This window comes from Myotis daubentonii, chromosome 8 (genome assembly GCF_963259705.1).
Source record: "Myotis daubentonii chromosome 8, mMyoDau2.1, whole genome shotgun sequence".
Classification (NCBI taxonomy): Eukaryota; Metazoa; Chordata; class Mammalia; order Chiroptera; family Vespertilionidae; genus Myotis; species Myotis daubentonii.
Window position 1 is genome coordinate 80,494,729 of NC_081847.1, and position 23,309 is coordinate 80,518,037.

The 23,309-nt window shown below is 38.3% G+C and overlaps 1 protein-coding gene across 3 annotated transcripts in view; it reads left to right on the forward strand.

Moving 5' to 3' along the window:
• PIK3C3 (phosphatidylinositol 3-kinase catalytic subunit type 3) overlaps window positions 1-23,309 on the forward strand; it is an 84,536-nt gene that overhangs the window by 35,715 nt on the left and 25,512 nt on the right. For all 3 annotated transcript variants that reach the window (XR_009454203.1, XM_059707189.1, XM_059707191.1), the window contains 10 exons: window positions 3,670-3,855; window positions 6,125-6,279; window positions 7,787-7,877; window positions 10,254-10,321; window positions 13,380-13,485; window positions 15,096-15,212; window positions 18,524-18,655; window positions 19,859-19,987; window positions 20,646-20,715; window positions 23,101-23,165. Coding sequence is in view for 2 of the 3 variants with exons in the window: in XM_059707189.1 (XP_059563172.1) it covers window positions 3,670-3,855; window positions 6,125-6,279; window positions 7,787-7,877; window positions 10,254-10,321; window positions 13,380-13,485; window positions 15,096-15,212; window positions 18,524-18,655; window positions 19,859-19,987; window positions 20,646-20,715; window positions 23,101-23,165 (1,119 nt within the window). In the remaining variant the exon portion in view is untranslated. The remainder of the gene's footprint in view (window positions 1-3,669; window positions 3,856-6,124; window positions 6,280-7,786; window positions 7,878-10,253; window positions 10,322-13,379; window positions 13,486-15,095; window positions 15,213-18,523; window positions 18,656-19,858; window positions 19,988-20,645; window positions 20,716-23,100; window positions 23,166-23,309) is intronic.

The following is a 23,309-nucleotide window of genomic DNA, read 5'->3' on the forward strand; positions in this document are numbered from 1 at the left end:
TTAAAATGGGTTTTGTAGGAAACAGATACTCCTGTACCCTTGTCCCTTAATTTATCTACAAAAAGAAGGTCAATTTCCCAGGAAGAGTGCTTTAGGTTATTTGGCATGTGGTTCCTGAGGCTAAAAAGATTTTCTGGAGGAGATAGCAGTGCCCAGAAAACAAATTGGTGGAAATTTGTTCTTACAAAGTTAAACTTATTTTTTGTTGTTGTTAAATTTGGTCTTTCCACCTATTTTTGTCTATGTGACCGTCAGGGCTTGCTGGCACACAGTCTTCATTACTGCCAATGAAAGCCATCTAGCCTAGACTTGATGTTGCACTTAGAAAGTTTATAACAACTTGTCCAACAAAACCAGTTAAATTTATGAACTATTTTAAAATCTGTGGTCCATAGCTTTTAAGAAGTGATTCTTAATTGAATTTATTAGAAAAACAACTGTGATATTACAATATAACAAGGAATATATATTTGGTCTTTGGTTGCTGGCATAGTTTCTAAAACCCAGGAATTCCATACTGGTAGTGATGAGAGGAAACATGTTTATAATGAGTTCTTTTCAACCACACCTGAGTTTATACCAGCGGTTCTCAACCTGTGGGTCGCGACCCCTTTGGGGGTTGAACGACCCTTTCACAAAGGTTGCCTAAGACCATCGGAAAACACATATATAATTTCATATTGTTTTTGTGATTAATCATTATGCTTTAATTATGTTCAATTTGTAACAATGAAATTGGGGGTCACCACAACATAAGGAACTGTATTAAAGGGTCGTGGCATTAGGAAGGTTGAGAACCACTCATTTATGCTAATGAGGTGGCTCCTGAAGGCTGGGGCTGGTTGCCAGAGGAACCAACCTTGTGATTATTGGGCTGGAACTTTCAACCCCACCCCCTGATCTCTGGGAGAGGGCCTCGGGATTGAGAGGGGCCAGTGATTTAATAAATCATGCCTATGTAATGGAACCTTCATAAGCACCTATAGTGATGGGATTCATAGAGCTTCTGGGTTGGTGAACAGGAGAGTGGCACCTCAGACTATATGGGGACAGAAGCTCTTGTGCTTGGGACCCCTCCAGACCTTGCCCAATGTACCTCTTCATCTGGTTATTCATTTGTATCCTTTATAATATGCCAACAGTAGTAAGTAAAATATTTCTCTGAATTCTGTGAGCCAGTGTAGCAAATTATCGAACTGGAGGAATGTATTCAGAAATCTGGGCAACCTGGGGATCCAAAGTTGGCATCTGAAATGGGAATTAATCATGTGAGACTGGCCCCAGGTGTTAATGTCAAAATTGAATTAAATTGTAGAATGCCTAGTTGGTTTCCTCTGAAAATTAGGGAGTTGAATGGTATAGAAAACTCACATGCTTGGTATCAGGAGTGTCTTGAGTAGAGGAATAGGTTTTCCTTTAGCAGCAAAGTAGAAATTTCTAATAACTGAGTTGGTAGGAGTTAAAATTAGAAATATACATGATAAGTTTTGTATTTTACAGCTATAAAGTGATTGTGCTTATGATTGTAAGAATAGGCGGTACCAGTGAGGTGATTCTAAGATCAAAGGGAGTTTAACAAAAATATTTATTGCATCTTTTCACACACACAAAAATATTTATTGCTATTAATATAAAACATGGTAATAAGTGTGATAATGTTAACATTTGATGTTTGACTCAACATCAGAAATGGGTTAAAATATTGGATAATAAAATATTAACATTTATCAAGTATTTATTATGTATAGCTATTGTCCTAAACATTTGTATTCAATAACTTAATTTTAACTACAACCTAATGAAATAGGTCACTTAGAAGTTAAATAATGTGCTCCAAATGACTCCGTTAATAATTGATGGAGCCAAGAATTGGGATTTGACCCCAAACACACTGGCTCTCAAGCTTGTGTGTGCACTCTAGGGATCACATTACGTTTGAATCCTGTACTTTTACAGAGATCAATAAAGCATCTTTAAGAATTTAAGATGGAGTATCATCATTATTATTGCTGTCTTCAGAGTCTCATGCTTTCTGTCTTTATCATTTCTCTTCTTGTTTCCTTCATTCTACTACCTCCTTGTTTATATTTGTAACATTTAACACTATAAAGTTATGGAAATCTTTGTACAGTGCCTTATGTGTCTTGGCAGTAGTGTACGCTATAAATCTTACTAATAAGTCTACAAATCTGAGAATGTGGGGGTTAGATTGTTTCAGTTATTGAATTGAATATAGGCATGCTGCAAGATTTGCTTATAATAAGCACATAGCCACATGTTTCTATTAAGATTGCTGATGTACGATGAAATGGAAAACCTTTTGCTGTAGTTATTTAAGAAGCATTGCTTTGTTTCCACATTCAACCTAGAAATATATTTTAGAAATGAAAAGTAATTGCATGGGTGATTCCTAGGGCAGTTCGTGTTTTTATTGGAAGGGGAAACATTGCACTAAACGGTGTGCAGGAGGTGCAGGAGAAATAGATAGCTATCCTTGGGGAGTGCAGACTCCAGTTGTAGAATTAAGAAAGCCCTCAAAAGTATTTGGCAGTTAGAAGAGCATCATTTAAATGAAGGTACTAGGATTGAGGCAGCTACTGAAGGAAGAGCTGAAAGTTGCCAAAAACTTCCTGGAAAAGTTGAATGTTTGACAGGTAAGCACCTTTTTTTAAGAGCATCTATTATGTATGCAACCATGAGTGACATGCTCCAAGGTAATTTACTTACCTGACAGTCTGGTGAAAACTTCAGTATGCTACCGATCTAAAGTAGTGAGGTTTCAGAAAGCTACTAAAACAGTTAGCTGAATCATAGAATATTTGCTACTGCTTCTGTGTTTATCTATTTTTATACTTGTTTCTGTGGAGTTTTTATTTGTCTGTTTCTATGAAGAGAGACATAACAATCATTTATTTGAGTCCTTATGTATGCAAGTATCTAAGAAACTCAATGATTCTAGAGAAATGTTCAAGGTGAGTTAGTGGTGAGGAGTCTAACCTGCTTTGGCTTCAGAATTTCTCATTCATTATCTGTTTTATGTCACATGTAAATGTTGTAAAGTGGTCAGCTCATCTCAAAAGCATTTGAGAGTTCATGAGATGTACCTCAACTTTGTCTTGAGGCCTGTAGTGTTTTAAAATACCAAAGCATGCCCGGCTGGTATGGCTCCGTGCTTGAGCATTGACCCAGGAACAAAAAGGTCTCCAGTCCAATTCCCAGTCAGGGCATATGCCTGGGTTGTTTGCTCAATCCCCAGTGGGGGGCTGTGCAGGAGGCAACCAATGAATGACTTCCTCTCTATCATTCTCCCTTCCTCTCTCTCTAAATATATTTTATATATTAAAATATATATATTTTTAAATATATGTTTTATATATTTAAAAATAAATAAAATAACATAGTGAAGAAAAGTCAAAGGAAACTGAAAAAATTCATAGTGCTCTGAAAGTAGTTTGATCTGTGGAGTTACAGGGAACATGCTTTTGTATTTTCCTGCCCTGCATTGTTTCTAGGGTTGAATCTAAGACTATAGTGTTCACAGAAGGAGTCTATCACTGACTCTGCCACTCTTTCATCAGGACCAAGGGGAACCTGCTTCATAACCCTTGACCTTCCCTGCCCCAGGTCATAGGCTGTTGTTTCTAATTGAAACATCTTTTCTGATTTTAGGCTTTGACAAAATTCTTGAAATGTGTTAATTGGGATCTACCTCAGGAGGCCAAACAGGCACTGGAACTGCTGGGGAAATGGAAGCCCATGGACGTGGAGGATTCCCTGGAGCTACTGTCCTCCCATTACACCAACCCCACAGTGAGGCGCTATGCTGTGGCCCGGCTGCGCCAGGCAGATGATGAGGTACATCAGGATTCATTATTCCGCTTTGGGTACATGTTAAACTAGAGCCTGATCCTAGGCTGAGTGTGTGTGTGTGTGTGTGTGTGTGTGAGAGAGAGAGAGAGAGAGAGAGAGAGAGAGAGAGAGAGAGAGAGAGAGAAAGGAGGGGTAAGGAGATTTTTTCAGGGGAGAAGAGGATATACTGGGTATGTTTTCAGAAGTAAAATTAAAATATTCCTCCAGGGACTCCTCTGTGAAATGAAAATTTACTTCCTGATCTGTTTCATGATAGGACAATCTCTCCCAGGACACTCACCTGGCAGCAGAGCTTGCTTTGCTCTGTCTGGAAAGAGGAATTCTAATGAAAAATGGTTTAATGCAGCACCAGCTAGGGAATAATTCAGATCCCCTCTATTAGTCAGTATACAACAAGCCCCATTTAATTGTAGCCTTGCAAAGCCCTTGGGGCCTCTAAAACAGAGGTGCATGGTCATCTTATTCTCCTTCAAACTCCTTTAAACTTTCCACTGCTGACAGTTGTGTGTATGTGTAGACTTTCTGAAGGTGGTTTTGAATCCTCTGGAAAGCAAGCCTGCAAACTTGATGCTGGCTGTTTTTATATCTCAGGCCCCGAGGGAAGGAGGAACAGTCTGTGTTGACACAAAGTTGCTGCATCTTGAATTTTAATAATTCCTAATAAGGTAGACTAATCCAGCAATATTTTTTACTTATGAATTTTTATAGGGTGAATGTGCTCCCAAATATAACCTAATAGTCTATGCCAGCCTGCAGTGCTTATGCTCAAACCTCAGTATGTATCTAGAAATGCTGATTCCATAGAACTTTATCAAAGATCTTTATCAAACACAATTAAATCATTTTGAATTTGTACTGGTATCTGAGTTTCAAGAAGCAAAGCTCAGCCTTTATTAAGGTTGATATTTGTATGTGTGTATTTAATTATTGTAAAGTTTAAACACTAAAGTAAATAGTATAGTAAGTGCTTGCATTTAAAGTACACATCTTTAACAATTGCCAACTCATAGCCAATCTTATTTCATCTATAACACCTCTTACTCTCTCCTCCCTATTCCCTCCCATTCATTAGCTTCCCTGAGGAAAATCTCAGATATTGTATAATTTTATCAGAATAGGATGTTATTCATTCTCCTATTAAAGAGCAGTTCTTAGCATTGTGATTTGGCATATTATCTTCTCCTTCCTAATTGTCTTTACTGTATTGCAAGTAAAAAAATTATTACATATTTATTTGAAATACCAAAGTACTTATTTTTAAATTCATTAGAAATTTCACTCAAGTCATTAATTCTTTATATTTGACATGAGTCATAAAGTTTAGATAAAGGCCTCTATAGTGTAGTCAACACAATCCCTCAGCGTGAGTTTATATCTAAATAAAAAAGTTGTAAATAATTATTTCTGATTGTCTGGCTTTTGTTCCCTCAAACTTAGAGGCTAAGTGTTTGTGTCTAGAGTTATCAGTGTTCATGTAGATACAGAGCTCTTTCTAGACCATTTATAATTTTTGTTATGAGGTGTAGAGAATAATAGAAACATTACATGCATTCTAAACTGCTAAGTGTGGTTCAACGATTAATTTTTAGGGCTTTTGGGTTTTTTTTTTGAAATTTCAAATATATAGCATAAATTCTATGGTGGTTTAGTTAGCTCATGATTTCCCTTTCTCTGACCCTTACTTCAGTACTGAATTATGTATACTCAGCTAAAAAAACTATTGATTCATTAGATGTATATTAAGATCTGAATTTTGTCTTTTCTCTGACTCTATATGCATATATATATGTGTGTGTGTGTGTGTGTGTCTTTGGGAACACTACATACTGTATTATTCTCACCTCATTTTCCTTTCTATCAAGTGATAATAGTTGCTTATGTCACTTGATAGTTATGAGAAAAAATTATGTGGGGCAAAGTTTGTTTGTTTTGGTGTTTGCTTTGCTTTTTGGATACTACTTTAAACAAGGAATTTACTGGCCACTTACTCTGTGCCAGGCACTAGTCTGTGACTTTCTTCTATTAATTGATTTAATCCTCATACCTCATTCCTAAGGCTTGTATGATCTGTCCATCTATAGATGAAGACTCAGTGAAACCCCACAAGATTAGGTATCCTAGTGATCTGACAAAGGAAACACCGCTGATAAGTGGTAGAGAAAGTGAATTGTTAGCATAATATTTAGGAATAAGTTATGTCTATAACCATATTGAATTTGTTTTTTTAATATTATCTCATTTGTTTATTTTCCAGGATTTATTGATGTACCTATTACAACTGGTCCAAGCTCTCAAATATGAAAATTTTGACGATATAAAGAATGGATTAGAACCTACCAAGAAGGATAGTCAGGGTTCAGTGTCAGAGAGTACATCAAATTCTGGAATAAATTCTGCAGAAATAGATAGGTATGGATATCCAGGGAGGACTGGTTTTCACATTGGAGAGTTTCCCTCCTTTCTAACTGTCTTCTTTCCATTTTCCCTACATGTACAAAATCCTAGTTGGTACTAAGTTTGAAGTTTTAGCAATGAATATGGCATGTGCACTCACAGTTTTTGCAGGCTATGGAGTCAAATTACCTAAGTTAAAATCTTGACTCTGTCACTTACTAGCTGTGTACATTATGTAAGTTGCATATTCTCTGTGGCCCCAGTTTCTCATCTTAAAAGCAGGGAGGATAGCAATAGTAACTGATCTTTAAAGGTTGTTGAAGCATTGGATGAGTTAATACACATAAAGAATTTAGAAAAGTGTCTGACACATAATGTTCAATACTATTCACTGTTCAAGTAAATGAAGGATGGCATGTTAGTGGATTCAAATATTTTATTGTAAAATTGTATATTTTCGTAGTTATACTAAATAAAGAGCATGTTACTTGAATTAAGATCAGCTAGTAACAATAATAACAATTAAGAACTCTCACCTCTGTAGCAGACACTGTGAGGTAGTCTACATACATTGCCTTGTTACAGTAATCTACTGAGGCAGATGCTCATATCCAGAATTTAGATACCAGTGACTTACTAGAAGTTAAGTAAATTGCCCAAAGCTCATAACTTGCAAATGGTAGAGTTGACTCCAGAGTCCATGTTCTTTTTACTTTGCCATTATGTTTTTCATCAAATCTTAAAATTTGCAATAAATAGGAACCTTTGGGCAAGAACTTTGAGGCCCAGTGATAATAAGCTATTTTGTAAAGTCTTGAGAATGAGTTCTGGAAATCAGATTACCTGAATCAGTCCAGATATTTCAGTTGTCACATGGGCTCAAGATTATATTTCTGAAATTTTTTATGATTATGTTAATACTGTTTTTATCTTCTGTGTTTCATTTGGAGAAGAACTGAAAAACAGAATTTTTGTTTTTGTTTTTGAGAGAAGATACCCCTTACATTTTCTCCCAGTACACATTGGAAGCCTTCTGTCTCTAGTCATGCTACCTTCCTCCTTACTTATGCCACCTAGAATGTTTTCTTAGGGTCTGCTTAAGATTTTATGGCAGCATATACGCTGTAACCCAGTATTTCCCAAATCATGGTCTGCTGGTCACTAATTTGTGTGTTTTTAAAAAGATACAAAGTTGTTAGGGGTGGTTTTGTGACCAAATATGTTTGAGAAATGCTGGAATGCTTGTTTGAAGTAAAATGGGCTTTTTTTTTTTTTTTTTAACAATAGTATTTAGCAATATGCAGACTTGCACATCTCCAAGCAGCTATTATCTATATTCATTGACCACGAGGCCTCTTTCCCAAAGCATACTGTGACTCTGGTGCACAGAACACACCTTAGGAAGCGACACATTATCCGGACACAATCGAGATGAAATATGCTAAAAAACCAAAACAAAATGTATAGGCGGTTCCAAAAAGAATATATTACATATCAGTGATATCTCCTATTATTTTTTCAGCTCCCAAATTATAACCAGTCCTGTTCCTCCAGTGTCTTCCCCTCCCCCTGCATCTAAAACAAAAGAAGGTTCAGATGGTGAAAATCTGGAGGTGAGTGCAGAGCTTTTCAAGTTTGCTATAGGAGAGATCCTACCAGATACACACTGTAGAGTGGTTTTCATTTTTTAAATTTTTATTTATTGATTGATTTTAATCCTCACCTGACGATATGTTTTTCATTGATAGTAGAAAGGAAAGGAGAGGGAAGAAGGGGATGGAGGGACAGAGAAATATCCATGTGCGAGAGAAATGTCGATCAGTTGCCTCATACACGTGCCCCAACTGGCGATTGAACCTACAACCTGAGTATGTGCCCTGATCAGGAAACAAACCTGAGACTCTTCAATGCATGGGATGATGCTCTAACCACTTATCCACACCAGCCAGGGCCTAAAATGGTTTTTTTGAAACATAGATTTTTTTTTTTTTTTTTTAGCACCTGAGTATTTTTTTCCATTGATTTTTAGAGGGTGTGGGGAGAGAGAGAAAGAGAGAGAGAGACATCAGTTGCCTCCTGCCATTGGGTCTCAGGATGGAACCTGCAACCCAGGTAAGTGCGCTTGACTGCGAATTGAACCTGAGACCCTTCAGTCTGCAGGCCAACACTAACCACAGGGAAACACCAGTCACGGCCTATGGTGGCTTTTAAAGCATTGATTTTGATTAATAAACCAAATATTACAACTTTATTAAATAACCTGTTAAATGATGCATGTTTATGACTTTTCCTCTCAGCAAAAAGCACGAGATGATCTTCAATTTGAGGTTTTTTATTGGTGCTTTGGGCATATGAATAGATTCATATGCAATGTAAAAATAAACTGGCTTCAGTATTTTATTAAAGAAACTCAATATTTATTGCTAACATATTTATGAACATTACTGTAATTTTTGGGGTTTGTGATTACACTGTAGAAATGTGTGGCTTTGATACTAAGGTTGATACACTACAAAGCTGTTTCTTAACTCATAGAAAAATTAAATGTTTTTAGATAAGTAGACTGACTTTTGAGGTAAAACAGGACTATTTGGCTGGTGCTACTCTGAAAAGTGCATTCGGAAGTGCATTTGCAGAAGCACTAGTATGTATTGTTAAATTTCTCCCTAAGACTTCTAATTTGAGAAGAATCTTTGACACCCCTGATGTTTAAAACAAATATGTGTTTAGATATTAAACAGTTAATAGCAGTTGGATATATATATATATATATATATATATATATATATATATCTCCTATCTAATAAAAGAGAAAAATGGTAATTGGCGTACGACGATACCCTTTTCATTGGCTAATCAGGGCTATATGCAAATTAACTGCCAACTATGATTGGCAGTTAACTGCCAACTAAGATTGGCAGTTAACTGCCATCAAGATGACGGTTAATTTGCATATGTAGGCACAATTCAGGGAGGCGAAAGGGAAAGCAGGAAGAAGCCCCCTGCCACTGACAGTGATCGGAAACCCAGGGGGGAGCTAAGAGCTGGGGGGCAGGGCAAAGGCGGCCCTGGGGCCGCCTTTGCCCTGCCCCCCAGCCATGATCGGAGAATCAGGCACCTTTGCCGCCCTGGCCAGTGATAGCAGGAAGTAGGGGTGGAGCCAGCGATGGGAGCTGGACACAGTCGAAGCTGGCAGTCCCGGGAGCTAGGGGTCCCTTGCCTGGGCCTAAAGTGGAGCCCACGATCGCGGGGCCGCTGCAGCTGCGGGTCCCCACTGCCCAGGCCGGACGCCTCAGCCAGAGGCATTAGGCCTGGGCAGGGGCAGAGCCTGCAACCGCGGGGATCTGGGGGTCCCCTGCCCAGGCCTGACACCTCTGCCGGAGGCCTCAGGCCTGGTCAAGGGGCTGATCCGGTGATTGGTGATCGGAGGATGATGAGGGTCAACTCCTCTGGCCGAGGCATCAGGCCTGGGTGGGGGGCTCAGCCGGGGATTGGGGGGATATGATGGTCCCCTTGCCCAGGCCTGAAGCCTGGGTCAGAGGCGTCAGGCTTGGGCGGGGGGTGGAGCAAGCGATCAGAGGGAGATGGGGGTCCCCTGCCCAGGCATGATTCCTGGGCCAGAGGCCTCAGGTCTGGGCGGGGTCAGAGCCAGTGATCGGGGGGAGATGGGGGCCCCCTGTCCAAGCCTGACACCTCTGGCGGAGGCGTCAGGCCTGGGCAAGGGGCCGATCAGGTGATCAGAGGGTGATGGGGGTCTACGCCTCTGTCAGAGGCGTCAGGCCTGGGCAAGGGGCTGATCCTGCGATTGGAGGGTGATGGGGGTCAACGCCTGAGGGTTCCCAGTATGTGAGAGGGGGCAGGCTGGGCTGAGGGACACTCCCCCCCCTCCCCACACCCAGTGCACGAATTTCGTGCACCGGGCCCCTAGTATATATATATATATATATACACACACACACACACACACACATTTCTTTTAATTCTTTCAGCAAGATCTCTGCACCTTTTTGATATCAAGAGCCTGCAAAAACTCAACCCTGGCTAATTACTTATACTGGTATGTGAAAATAATTTTCTGTTTATTTTCTGTAGGCCGCTCCCCTCCCAATATCATAAACATTGTCAGTTTAAAATAACGTGTGAGCAACCATCAATTCCTAAGTATGGTATTTATATCTAGCTGTATTCCTTTACAACTGTGCTCGTGAATGCTGGTTAGCACCACCATTTCTCTTCTTTTCACTAACTTTCCAGTATCTAAGATCAGGTTGGGTAAAGTAATGAGTGTGGTTTTTTTGTTTGTTTTTTTTCAGTTCGATGTCTGCTTGCCTTTTATGGTATCTAAGTTTAAGTATGATGCTTTATAGTCCCTTAGGAGTGTGTATTTTCACATTATTTACCAAAACTTCGAAGCATACAGAAATGGAAAGTGGGAATTTGAGGTTACTTATTTTATGGATGAGGAAACTGAGGCAAAGTCATCATATAATTGAACTTGATAGAACCTGAAGATTAGATCATTTACCTAGCACTTTACCATTTACAAAGTATTTTCAGTGACCTTTTCTCAATTGTTCCTGTGAAGTTAAATAGGGCAAGTATTAAATACCTCTATTTTATGGTCTCTTGAGTTGAAGGAAAGGAAGAAAGGAAGGCACAAGAAGACTAATTCACTTTTTGAGATATAGTTAATATGAAGCATGATTCCCTTTATCTGTCACAGAACCCTACAGTGTAAAGGACAAGAAGACTAAGCCACAAAGAGAAATATTTTGGTTCAATAAAACATAGCACTAGGATTAAACCCTAGACAAGGAAACCTTATCCAGTTTTGCAGAGCAAACAAAGGAAAGAGCCAGCTGGGTAAGCCCTGCCTGAAGCCTCAGGACATTGAGAGAACATTTAAAACTTCTCCACTTACTTGATATATTTTTAACTATAGAAATAATCTCTAATTTTTACTGCTCAATTTACTGTGCTTGCTTAAACAGTACGAATTAATAGATCTCCATTCTGAAAGCTCATTATTTTTTAAGAACAATGAGGCATTTTCCTTTCCATGACAGAATTAAACAAAATACTGTCTTGTTTTTGACTGAGTTTAGAAAAACTGTCCAGTAGGTCAGGTATACATTTTAATTGTTCTATTTCCTTTTGAACATTTTGAATTTCCTTTTTCATTTGTTCCCTTTCTAGTGATTTAAATGGGATTTCTGCTCTAGCTGAACCCTTAGGGGCCTATTGTTGTGCAGACAATCCTTTTAAAATGAATAGTGTCAACCTTTTAAGCCACAGAGAGAAGTTATAGTCTCCGATCTATGAAATGTTGGGCATCAGGATCTATAAATCGTTTCAGAGTTTTATTTTTATAGCTATTCCAGTATGATGGAATTGAAAGTAAACTTTGGATGCTTTGACATGTTTTTCTCTAACTTTTAAGACTTTTCAAGGTAATAAAGGTTATTTACCCCACAAAACAAAATTGCCAGGACAGAGGTAGTCCACTGATGTCATCTTACAATGGCAAACGGGATAGTTTTGTCTGCCTTTCTACTTGAAGATGACAGATTTCAAGGGAATACCTTAGAGTGCTTTGTAAAACTTAGCTTACTGCTCTGAACAGAGAATTCAGAAATGATTCAAATCTACATTTTCTAGTCATGATCTAAATCTACACTTCATATTTGGAAATGGTACTGTTATTTTTATTTTATATGGACTGTTCTGTGCAGCAGAACTTTGGCTTAAATGATTTTGAGAGGTGTTTGATCCTTGACCTTTATATTGAGCAGCAATCTATACCCTCAATCACACGAAATCTCCGTGACCATTGTGTTTACTTGGTGGTCTAGGCGAGCAAGGAGCCTGCACAAGGTGGTCATCAGTATTGCTCATTTGTAAATGAGTTTGATGCGTAAACACACAGGAAGAAGTTGTTAGGACATGCGAAGACTTCCTGAAAGAGATAGGGCATTGCCCTTTGTTGGAAGGATGGGTAGACTGTGGGAAGGTGAAGATGGGAAGGTGTTTGTGGACAGTACTGCAACATGACCAGAAGCACAACAGGGTAGTCAGGGGATTGACCTGACTGAAGTGTGAATACATAAAATGGGAATAGTGCAAGTTTGCAAGTAAAAGCAGACCACATAATGAAATCAAAATTAATCCGTAGGTGTGTTTAAAGGAATGTATTTACCTATTTGAGAATTATCAACTTAGAAATAATGGTTAAATCCATGAGATAAGTCATGTATTCATTCAACAATAATATATTGAATATTAGGTGCCAGGCATGGAAGTGCCAAGGGTAAGCTCTCGGCTCTCATGAAATTTACCTTCTACATGGCTGAATATACTCTTTCCCAGAAATAGTACAAGGAAATACGGTGGCTGTGACTTGAGATTTGTAAAACACTATTAGGTAACAAGGTTGAAAAGTTTCTTGTGGCTTCTCAAGATAAAACAATATGGGAGTAAGCTGAGTAGAACAGGAAGAATTCTGACCGAGGAGTCCAATGTCCTGTGTTCCGATTTTAGCTCTACAGTCAGCTAATTGTACCACGGTGGAGCAGACAACCCCTCTAAATTTCGCTATTGATGAAACAAGCAAGTGGGTATAGATGCATGATTTTCATACTGTATATCTTATATAATCCATTGAAACTTTTTTGATATATGCATCTGTGTGCATAAATGTGGCCGTGTTTACAAAGTTGTGATGGGAACCTCTGTAAATTGGTGCAGCGACTACAGAAAACAGTGTGGAGGTTTCTTAGAAATTAAAACTAAAACTCTCATATGACCCAGCAATTCTGTACCTCAGAAAGTATAGGGAAAAATGCTTGTTGTTTTTGTTTTGTTTTTTTATCCCAAAATTTTTAGAAAATCTAGTATATTGTGCAAATTAGTTACTGTTATTTATTTACCTTTTATAGATGGTTGTATATGTTGGCCTTTATATTTCCACTTTTAAAAGAGTGATGATAAAATACCTCATTACTCCCATTTTATTATTTTTGCAAATGTGATTTAATCTTTTAGTGGAAAGGCATAAATATTTACAAAATGAACCTGAGATTCATTTCACATCATCTGAATGACAACGTATTTTTAAGGTATGTGATAGTGGAATGTGAAGATCAAGATACTCAGCAGAGAGACCCAAAGACCCATGAGATGTACTTGAATGTGATGAGACGATTCAGCCAAGCATTGTTGAAGGTAACCGTTTAACGTAGGGTGACAAATCTGGACCAGATCTGGCCTGTTGCCTGTTTTGATATGTCCCTTGATCTGGGAATGGTTTTTATATTTTCAAATGGTTCAAAAGAGTCAAAAGAAGAATATTATTTGTTGTGATATAGGAAAATTATGTGAAATTCAAATTCAGTGTTCTTAAGTGAAATGTTATTGGAACCTAGTCATGCTTTTTGTTTTCATACTCTTCATGGCCCGTTTTGCACTACCTTAGCAGTTGAATAGTTGGAATGGAAAGTGTATGCCCAGTGGGCCTAAAGAATTTATTCCTTGGCCCTTTACAGAAATTTTGTTGATCCCTGATTCAATGAATAAACCTATACATGGAACCAAAAACCCCAACACTTTGCTTTTCCATTTCTACCTCTGTTTACTATTTTTATTTTCAAAACTAAGTATGTTCCAAAAAGCTTGTTAGTGGTCATATTGCAGAAACTTCCCATACACCATATATTTTCCTTCTTAAACATTTTTTAGAGATGGTATGTAAATCCATTTTCCCTTGGTGTTTGTGACTCTTACAGCAGTGTCAAAGTTCAGCCAGCAGTTGTACCAAGGTGAGGCAGACAACCCCTCTAAATTTCGCTATTGATGAAACAAGCAAGTTGGTATAGATGCGTGATTTTCATACTGTACATCATATATAACCCATTGAAATAAATTTAAAAGCTCACAGCTTAGCATTTGTCATTTAAAGAGAAAATATGGTACATAGCAATGAAAAGAAAGCACATCCATCTGCGATTTTCAGAAATACTACTCCTTTATCTTTCATCTTATTAAATATTTAAAACACCTCTTATTTAACTCTTTGAGACTAAACTTTTATATAGTCCTCAGAGCTCAGTGTCTCTACATCAAACTGATTAGCAAATAGCAAATAATTAATTAGCAAATTGGTGCTCTTTTCTAATCTCAGTTCTCTCACTTATGGCATTTGTCACTCTGTGAAGAAATATCAGTTCCTCTGAGCTTACATCTTTTCATCTTCAAAATGAGGGTGATAGTATTTTCCCAGCTGTCCTTACCAGTGTAATTGGAAAATTAACTGTATTTTATAATATTTTATGAACTGGGAATCACTAAGACTTTATAGCATTTAGTTATTATAACTTTTATTTTACTAAGCCAGCATATAAAATGTTGCTATTTGAGAACTTTACCCTTTATTTGGTAGATTTTTACTTCTACCAATATTGTTGCTACCATGTCCCCAGCACATTGCTAAAGACATCATAGGCGTCCAGAAATTTATTGAATCAATGAGTGAAATCATTTTGTGTGAATGAATTCTATTTTGTTACATGGTTGTATGTGAGAAAAAAAACCGTGCTGTTTTTGATTGACTAGTATTTGCTGAAGACTCACTTAATATTTCAACTGTGGAAAAGCTGGTGTTGTTTAAGATCGCAGGTTTCTCATCTCTGAATCAAGATAATTAATCTTTTTCAATTACACTGTGCACTGAAGTTTGCAGCTATTAGAAGAATAAATAAAGATCGCCCATGCTATTAAAGAAACCCTGATCATTATGCTGCATAGAATTAATTTTCCTTCCCGTTGACTACCTTCAGGGTGACAAGTCTGTCAGAGTTATGCGCTCCTTGCTGGCTGCACAACAGACGTTTGTAGATCGGCTGGTGCATCTAATGAAGGCAGTGCAGCGTGAAAGCGGAAATCGTAAGAAAAAGGTAAAACCTATGGGATTTGCTTTTTATTTATGACTAATAATGTCTCGATATCATAAAATTCTGAGTTTTGGTACTTTCTTTTGGGTTGATGTATTTTATGAAAAACTTACTTAATTTTAGTAATAGGAACACTTAAGCATACTGATTATGTATGGAATTCTATTTTATGAGTTTTATATATTGACTTAATCCTCACAACAATCCTATAAGTTAGGTACTATTATTATTTTCCCAGCTGTAAGGAAAAGTAGGAATAGAGAAGTTAAGTTAATTTGTCCAGTGTCCTCAGCAAGGATTAGCATTGGGATGTGTTACCCATATTTTTTGAGTCTATATTTTACCTATAGTGTTTTATTGGCTCTTATTTTAGAATCTTAGCATCCTAGAATATAACCCATTTGACATGGAAAGGGCCTCTAGAGATCATTTAGATTAGAATCTATCTGTGAAAGTGAAGGTCCAGAGTGGCTTAGCCAGGGTTGCAGAACAGTTGTTTCGGACAGCACTGGCTTTGACTCTGATGCATGGCCTGTACATTGGTCTTTCTCTCAACAGCGAGGCTTTTGCTTGATGAGGACAGTTGGGCATCTGTTCTTCATGCATTACTGTTTTCTAATCAATAGCCTACGTAATATGAAGGACTCACTTGATATCTTTACCTCAGGGGTGGGGAGCCTTCTTACTGCCAAGGGCCATTTGGATATTTAAAACATCTTTTGTGGGCCATATAAAATTATCAACTTAAAAATTAGCCTGCTATGTTTGGTCATACATTTAATTAACTGACCCTTAAAGCCTTGGTAGAGCCAGACCAAATGATTTCAAGGGCTTTATACAGCCGTGGGCTGGGCATTCCCCACCCCTGCTTCACCTAATCCCATAGTAGGCAGGCCTTTCTACTATGTTAACAACACAATCCATGTTCCTCTTGTTCTCCAGGCTTGTGAGATGCAAGTGGAGAGAGGGAAAAGTGAAAAATTGAGTCATGAGTTCAGAGACAGGGGATCAGGTCTAGAGAGAATTGCTAGCAGAGATATGTGCATAGAATAATGTTCACAAGGTTAAGTGGGAGAAAATAGGATAGAGGAAACACATTATATACACAATTTTAAGGACTTTAACTTAAACATTGAGTGAGAGTGGAAGCTATTGGAGGTTTGAACAGGAGTGACATGAGCTGTCTTTCTTGTTAGCAGCAGCACTCTAGTTGTTTTTAATAAGAGACTGTAAGAGGCAGAGGTTGAAGAAGAGGCGCAGCAGGAAGCTGCTGCAGGAATCAAAATGAGAAATGTTGGTGGCTTGGACCCCAGGGCTTAGAGCAGTGGAGGTAGGAAGAAGTGGCTGGATTTCTGGCCCTTCTTTTATTATCTGCTTCTGGCTATTTTACTGTTTACCAGCACATCAACTAGAAATTGGTTATGATGGTATAACTAGATATTCAAATTAGTTAACGTTACTTTATATTAGTACTAGAGGCCTAGTGCACGGATTCGTGCACTGGTGGGGGGGGCGTGGCCTGCAGGCATTGGCCCACTGTGGGAGCGCTGCTCATCCTGGTCAGCCTAGTGCAGGGGTGGGCAAACTTTTTGACTCGAGGGCCACAATGGGTTCTTAAACTGGACCGGAGGGCCGGAACAAAAGCATGGATGGAGTGTTTGTGTGAACTAATATAAATTCAAAGTAAACATCATTACATAAAAGGGTACGGTCTTTTTTTTTTTTTTTTAAGTTTTATTCATTTCAAATGGGCCGGATCTGGCCCGCGGGTCGTAGTTTGCCCACGGCTGGCCTAGTGGCTGTGGACCCGCCCTGTGAGTGGCTGCTGAAAGAGGCAATTAATGTGAGCTGATATTTCAGGGTAATGTCTTGGGTAAAGGCGTGTTCTGTGTCCTGGAGGAACCTGGCAGAAAGCTTTGCACCCCAAAGTCACTCGGTGAATGTTCTTAATGTGTGATGCCAGGTCAGTGACACCATCGGGGATGTTCAGGGCAGCCGTGCTCCAGGATCCTCAGTCATTAGGACAGCCTCCCTGGGGGAGTCCACAGTCACGTCCTCTCTTGCCATCCGCCTGTGCCAGCTCCCCGCACTCTTTCTAGAACACACCTTAGGGGGCCTGCATCAGCTGGTGGTGGGGTCAGGCCAGAGTCTGGATTGTCTCAGGTATTTGATAGGTGCAGAGACTCGGGCTCACCCTGGGCCTCTAGCAGCTGCTTCCGCTGTGGAAGCACACACTAGGGGGCAGCTCCTTCATTGAGCGTCTGCCCCCTAATGGTCAGTGTGCGTCATAGTGACTGGTCGACTGGTTCTTCTGGTCGTTCCACCATTCACCGCTGGGTTTTCAAATACATAGATATGTCTGATGGCGCATTTGGTTCGGTAGACTTACTGATTTTTGTAGGGGATATGTAGAAATTCATACCAGTTTTCAGTTGATTTTAACTTGAACTTGCCGATTCAAAAGGAGAATTGAGGTCTTACTAAAGGGAAAGAATTTAATTTATGTCTTGGTGGTCCTTTAAACATTTTTCTGAACTTCTGTCTTACTGATTCAGAGCTCTCCCTTTGAGGCACATATCCTTTCAGTAGCATCACAGTTCAAGTGCTCTATGCTGCGGGGACTGACAAGTCAAGTTGCTCCTTAAAGAATAAGCTTGCCTGTTCAAAGAGTGCATGACTCTCACAGCATTCAAAGAAATGGACATTATTTTGGAATGGAATGGAAGGACTTGGTCTAAATAGCACAGCTGTTGCTCAGTGATGAAGCTATTTCACTGTGACATGAAATGTTGGTTCAATGCAGTGTGGGTGTGAGCTGAAGAAAATAAATGATGATTTCTTAGGAGAAGTTTGATCAGTCAGAGTTAATGAACAATGAACGGTAGGATTCAAGTTGGGTAGGGTTGAGTTTACTTTTTAAACCCAAAACTTGCACAAGAGCAGCATCATGGAATTCTTGCTTGATAATTGGTCATGCAAAAATTATGCTTCAAATGAAGTTAGTTTCTCTTTGTGGCTTCAGTATCATTTGAAAACAAAAATGGAATCTTTAAGTCTAGCTTGAGTATATTCCTGATTCTCAGATGAGCAAGAGAAATGTGTTCTCTGACCATGTGCAAGTCCAGCTCTTCATAATCCAAGGAGTGCTCCTGTTAGAGCATGCTGCCCCTGCCAGCTCTCACTTGGCACATATTTTTTGTGGTGTTTTGCAGATACTTTAAAGTTAACGGAATCAGTCTTTATGTCTTTACCATGTTTTATAAACTACTTTTTAAAAAAGTTTAACCTAATTAATCCTTCCTGCCTTCTTCTAGAATGAGAGACTACAGGCATTGCTTGGAGATAATGAAAAGATGAACTTGTCAGATGTGGAACTTATCCCATTGCCTCTAGAACCCCAGGTGAAAATTAGAGGAATAATCCCAGAAACAGCTACACTATTCAAGGTAATCATGATGGATTTTTAACATGGATGATTGGAACCTAGTTCTTTAAAGCTAGAACACTGCAGGTAATACCTGTATTTGATTTAGTAATGCTAGGGGAAAAGGTACCCTTTATTTAACAGTGCTTTGATTTCAGATCTTATATTACCAGTAGGCACTTAAGTATGAAATGTGTAAAGTATTTTTATATATATCTGGGTTGTTTTTTAATCTTTAATTTTTTTAACTACTTTTTAATAAGAGTCACATCTACTTTTTTCCCATTTGATCTTTTATTTAAAAAGTTAAATTGAAAACCTTATATTATGCATTCAGTTCATAGGTTCACTTGGTTAGATATGAGTCCCAGTTAACCTTTTTAACATTGCTCAACCTGTTCTTATGGCTTAACTTTCTCCTTCATATTTTTATGTAGTGCAGTAATTCTCTTTAGTCCTGAGGGCATGCTAGGCTTTCTTTTGACCAGCCAACTCTTGGATAGTTAAAAATAGCCAGCTGGTGGTAGCTGTCTTCTCCAGTTGTGCCACAGGACCTATCATGACCTGTGCAGCATCATTATCTGCTGGGCATCGTAATGACATGGTCATGGATTCAGGCTCTGCCCCATATGAGCTGGATGACCTTGCACACATTTTTCTCCTGTCTCCTCACTTGTGAGATAAAACTAACACCTCCTCTGCATAGCTGCTAAGGCAATCTGAAACTAGAGAGGGTCAAGAGTCCCGCACCATGCATGATAAAGAGGAGATGTGCTCGCCATGATTATTTGTACTGTTAGAGACATATTGGAGTAAATGAGGTAAAACAGTACAGCATTAAAATGCCCCAGATAGAGTCAAGATCCTAATGGCAGGTATATGACTGGCTTTGCAGTTTTGAGACTTAAATTACTTTTTTATGAAATGAAGGGTGATCTCAAATACCTTTATTTTTTATTCTAGAATAACTAGAATCTTTCACTTAATTAGATGAAATCTAGTGACTGAGTCCAGAGCTTGTGCTCCGTATGCCCAATAGTCCTGGCTATTAGCTAGCTCACTGTTTTCTCCAGCGTTCCCTAATGCCTCTTGCTGTCAACCATCTTGTTTCTCAGGTCCTGTTTACCTGTTGGCAAATCTTACATGTCAGCATTTTCTTCTGCGTGTAGTCAGTTTTCATACATTAACTTATATCCAAATTTGAAAGCAATATTTTTATTTCCAGAGTGCCCTTATGCCTGCACAGTTGTTCTTTAAGACAGAAGATGGAGGCAAATACCCAGTTATATTTAAGCATGGGGATGACTTACGCCAAGATCAACTTATTCTTCAAATCATTTCACTCATGGACAAGGTGAACATAGCCTTATGTTGGTGGGGAACATTACTTCATTTTAGAAAACTGGTTTAGTACATATGCTGTATATGGACACAGGACATATTTGTAACATCTCAAGTACAACACAGAAAGCTCAGCAGTCTCCACTTGACCTTGAACAAATTCAGCTGTTTTGTGCACTGCAGAATGGCTCTTGAGACAGAGATAAAATGAAACTGCATGTGTTTCTTTTTATAAAAACATTTTTCCCAACTAAATTGGTTCAATGTTGGATTTAGTAATTTCCTTCCTCTTAGTCAACTAGATCATTTTCAAATCCCATCCCTATCCCAGGATTTTAAAGGAACATATTTGCTTTTAGTTCTTTTTTTCTGAGTCTAAAATACTTTATGAGCAGAAAAAAAAAACCTGCATAAATTTGTAGGAGGAAGTCTACTGTTCATTGAAAACCGACAGTGATTTAGATTAAGATAAAAAATTGGCACACCATCCAGTAAGTGCTTAATAAATTTATTTTGATCATGAAAGTTAAATTAACTAAGGAATTTAGTTAAATCTTAGTTTAGGTTCACTTCCTGACTCTTATTTATTAAATTGCTATAATACTTGCCTGTAAAACTGTTTCATAACAATCTTTACATGTAGTTCATGTATTTTACCTTTTGACCAACAGCTACTGCGGAAAGAAAATCTGGATTTGAAGTTAACACCCTATAAAGTATTAGCCACCAGTACAAAACATGGTAAGTTTAGTTTACACTGTGGTGGTCTATTTCAATGTCAATGAGTATACTTCTCCTTTTTTAATTGAAAGGTATTAAAAATGCTAGAACTGGAACTCATTTGCAGCACTGAAGACCAGCTGGGCTGGCCTGCCTGCCTCTCTCCTTGCCTCTCTTCCTCTCCAATCATTAAACATCATATTTGGAATAAAAACTAAAACCTTTCTTTGCATTCAAAGCTGGTTATAATTCACAGTGATTTCTTACATAGCAATCTGTGTCCTGAATCATCATTTCAGTTACTACTAGAGCGGCTTTGTACTGTGCTTTGCTAATTAAAGCCACTAATTACCTGATTTTCTATATGGATTGATAGCATCCACAGCTTTTTGACATTGAATATCCTCTGGAAGCTGGAGCGAGATTCCCTAGGAACGCCTGTTGTGAAGTCCATAGTCTTGTTTCTCTTAGAGTTGCATACCTTTAGATACCCAGAGAAACAAGTTATATCTCAGGTTTCCTGCCTTTCCCAATCCACTTCCAAATCTTTTTTTTATTTTAATGTATTTTATTGATTTTTTACAGAGAGGAAGGGAGAGAGATAGAGAGTTAGAAACATCGATGAGAGAGAAACATCGATCAGCTGCCTCCTGCACACCTCCTACTGGGGATGTGCCCGCAACCCAGGTACATGCCCTTGACCCAAATCGAACCTGGGACCTTTCAGTCCACAGACCGACGCTCTATCCACTGAGCCAAACCGGTTTCGGCCCAAATCTTTTTGATAATTTAATAATTCTTCTCATTTTCCTCTCAATAAGCTTATTAAAAATGCAGATATGGTCTTTGACTATCTTGCTTAACTTGATTTATTAGCTTTCACTTGCTCTTGGGATGAAGGCAAAAGCCACAGCTTAGTTCTGCAGAGCGACATTCCCCCTGCGCCTGCCCCTGAAGCCTGTCCTTTGCCTCTCACCCCTGCTTCTGGGGCTCTCGCCACACTGACCACCTTCCCTTTTCTCCATGCACTGTGGTCTTTCAGCCCTCAGGCTTTCACATAGCTGTGTTCATTATCTTTTACATTCTTTCCTCCACAGCTTTACCTGTTAACTCATTATCCTTCAAAACATGGCTCAAATTGCCAGATGCCTTCTGTTCTCTATTGTAATTTAGTTCTCCTACCCAGAATGTCAAACTCATGTTATTTAAAAGAGGCATGCGGCCCAGTGGCTGTGAGTTTGACATGCTTGTACACTATTCTCTTTCATAGTACTCTTTCATCTGTAGTATTTATCCCAATAAAACTTGCAAGCTTGTAAGTTTAAAGCTTGGTCTATGAAGGCATGGTCAAGGCTCTATGTTTTACCTGGCAAAGTTCTTGCTATATAGTAAAGAAACAATAACAAATTTTAAGTGAATTAATGAAGACTATTTCGTGTTTATGATATAGTAATGGATGAGACATTTCATATTCTAAAAGAGTATCCAATCTCTTAATTTGCATGCAAATAGCTGATAGGAGGCTCACCAAAACCAGATCATGATTGTTTATGATCCTGAAATTCTTTCCATCATTCAACTTTGATTTTTTTAATGTATTTGTTGTTTTATATTCCTGCTGTTCCCAGATTTTTCTTCTTGTTCTCCTGTATACTATCGCCCCCTCTTCTTTTTGGTAGTTTAAAGGATTTACACTTTTCTTCTATCATTCCCATTAAAAGGTAGAAGATGGAGTATTAAATAAAAAAGCTAATGAACAGAATACAGTTTTAAGGTTAGGTGATTGATATTACACAATTTCAGATTCTTTTTTTTTTTTAATATATTTTATTGATTTTTCACAGGAAGGGAGAGAGATAGAGAGAGTTAGAAACATCGATGAGAGAGAAACATCGATCAGCTGCCTCTTGCACATCCCCCACTGGGGATGTGCCCGCAACCCAGGTACATGCCCTTGACCGGAATCGAACCCGGGACCTCTCAGTCCGCAGGCTGACGCTCTATCCACTGAGCCAAACCGGTTTCGGCACAATTTCAGATTCTTAAAGTGATTTTAAATGTGGAATGGAAAATTTTTAATTGATTTGTTTAAAATATACAGAATACAGAAAGAAGAAATTTTTATGCCAGATTTAAGAAGTTTGGCTTCTTACGTTTTTGTGTTCCTTGTGTACAATTATAGAAATTGGCCTAGAGAAACATACAGATTAAATTAGCTTATTTTTTTTAAAAGTTACCTTATCCTTTGAGATAACCACCAGAATGAATCTAAATAGTGTTTACAGACCTTTTAGAGTTATTCAGGTATGTAGTGTATACATTTGCAAATGAAGGTTATTCTTAGCAGAACCTTTATTTTTATTGCTTAATAACTTAGCTCAGGGCTATGCATTTATTTCTGTGTAGGCTTCATGCAGTTTATCCAGTCAGTTCCTGTTGCTGAAGTTCTTGATACAGAAGGAAGCATTCAGGTATGATACTTATTTAAAGATTTATAGAATTCATGAATATATTCTTGTTATAAAAATTTCAAGCTGTATAAAAGTATGTAAGTTAAAATGAAAGTCTCCTTTTATCACCCTTTTTCCTGCAAGTATTTTTTCATTTCCTCAGAA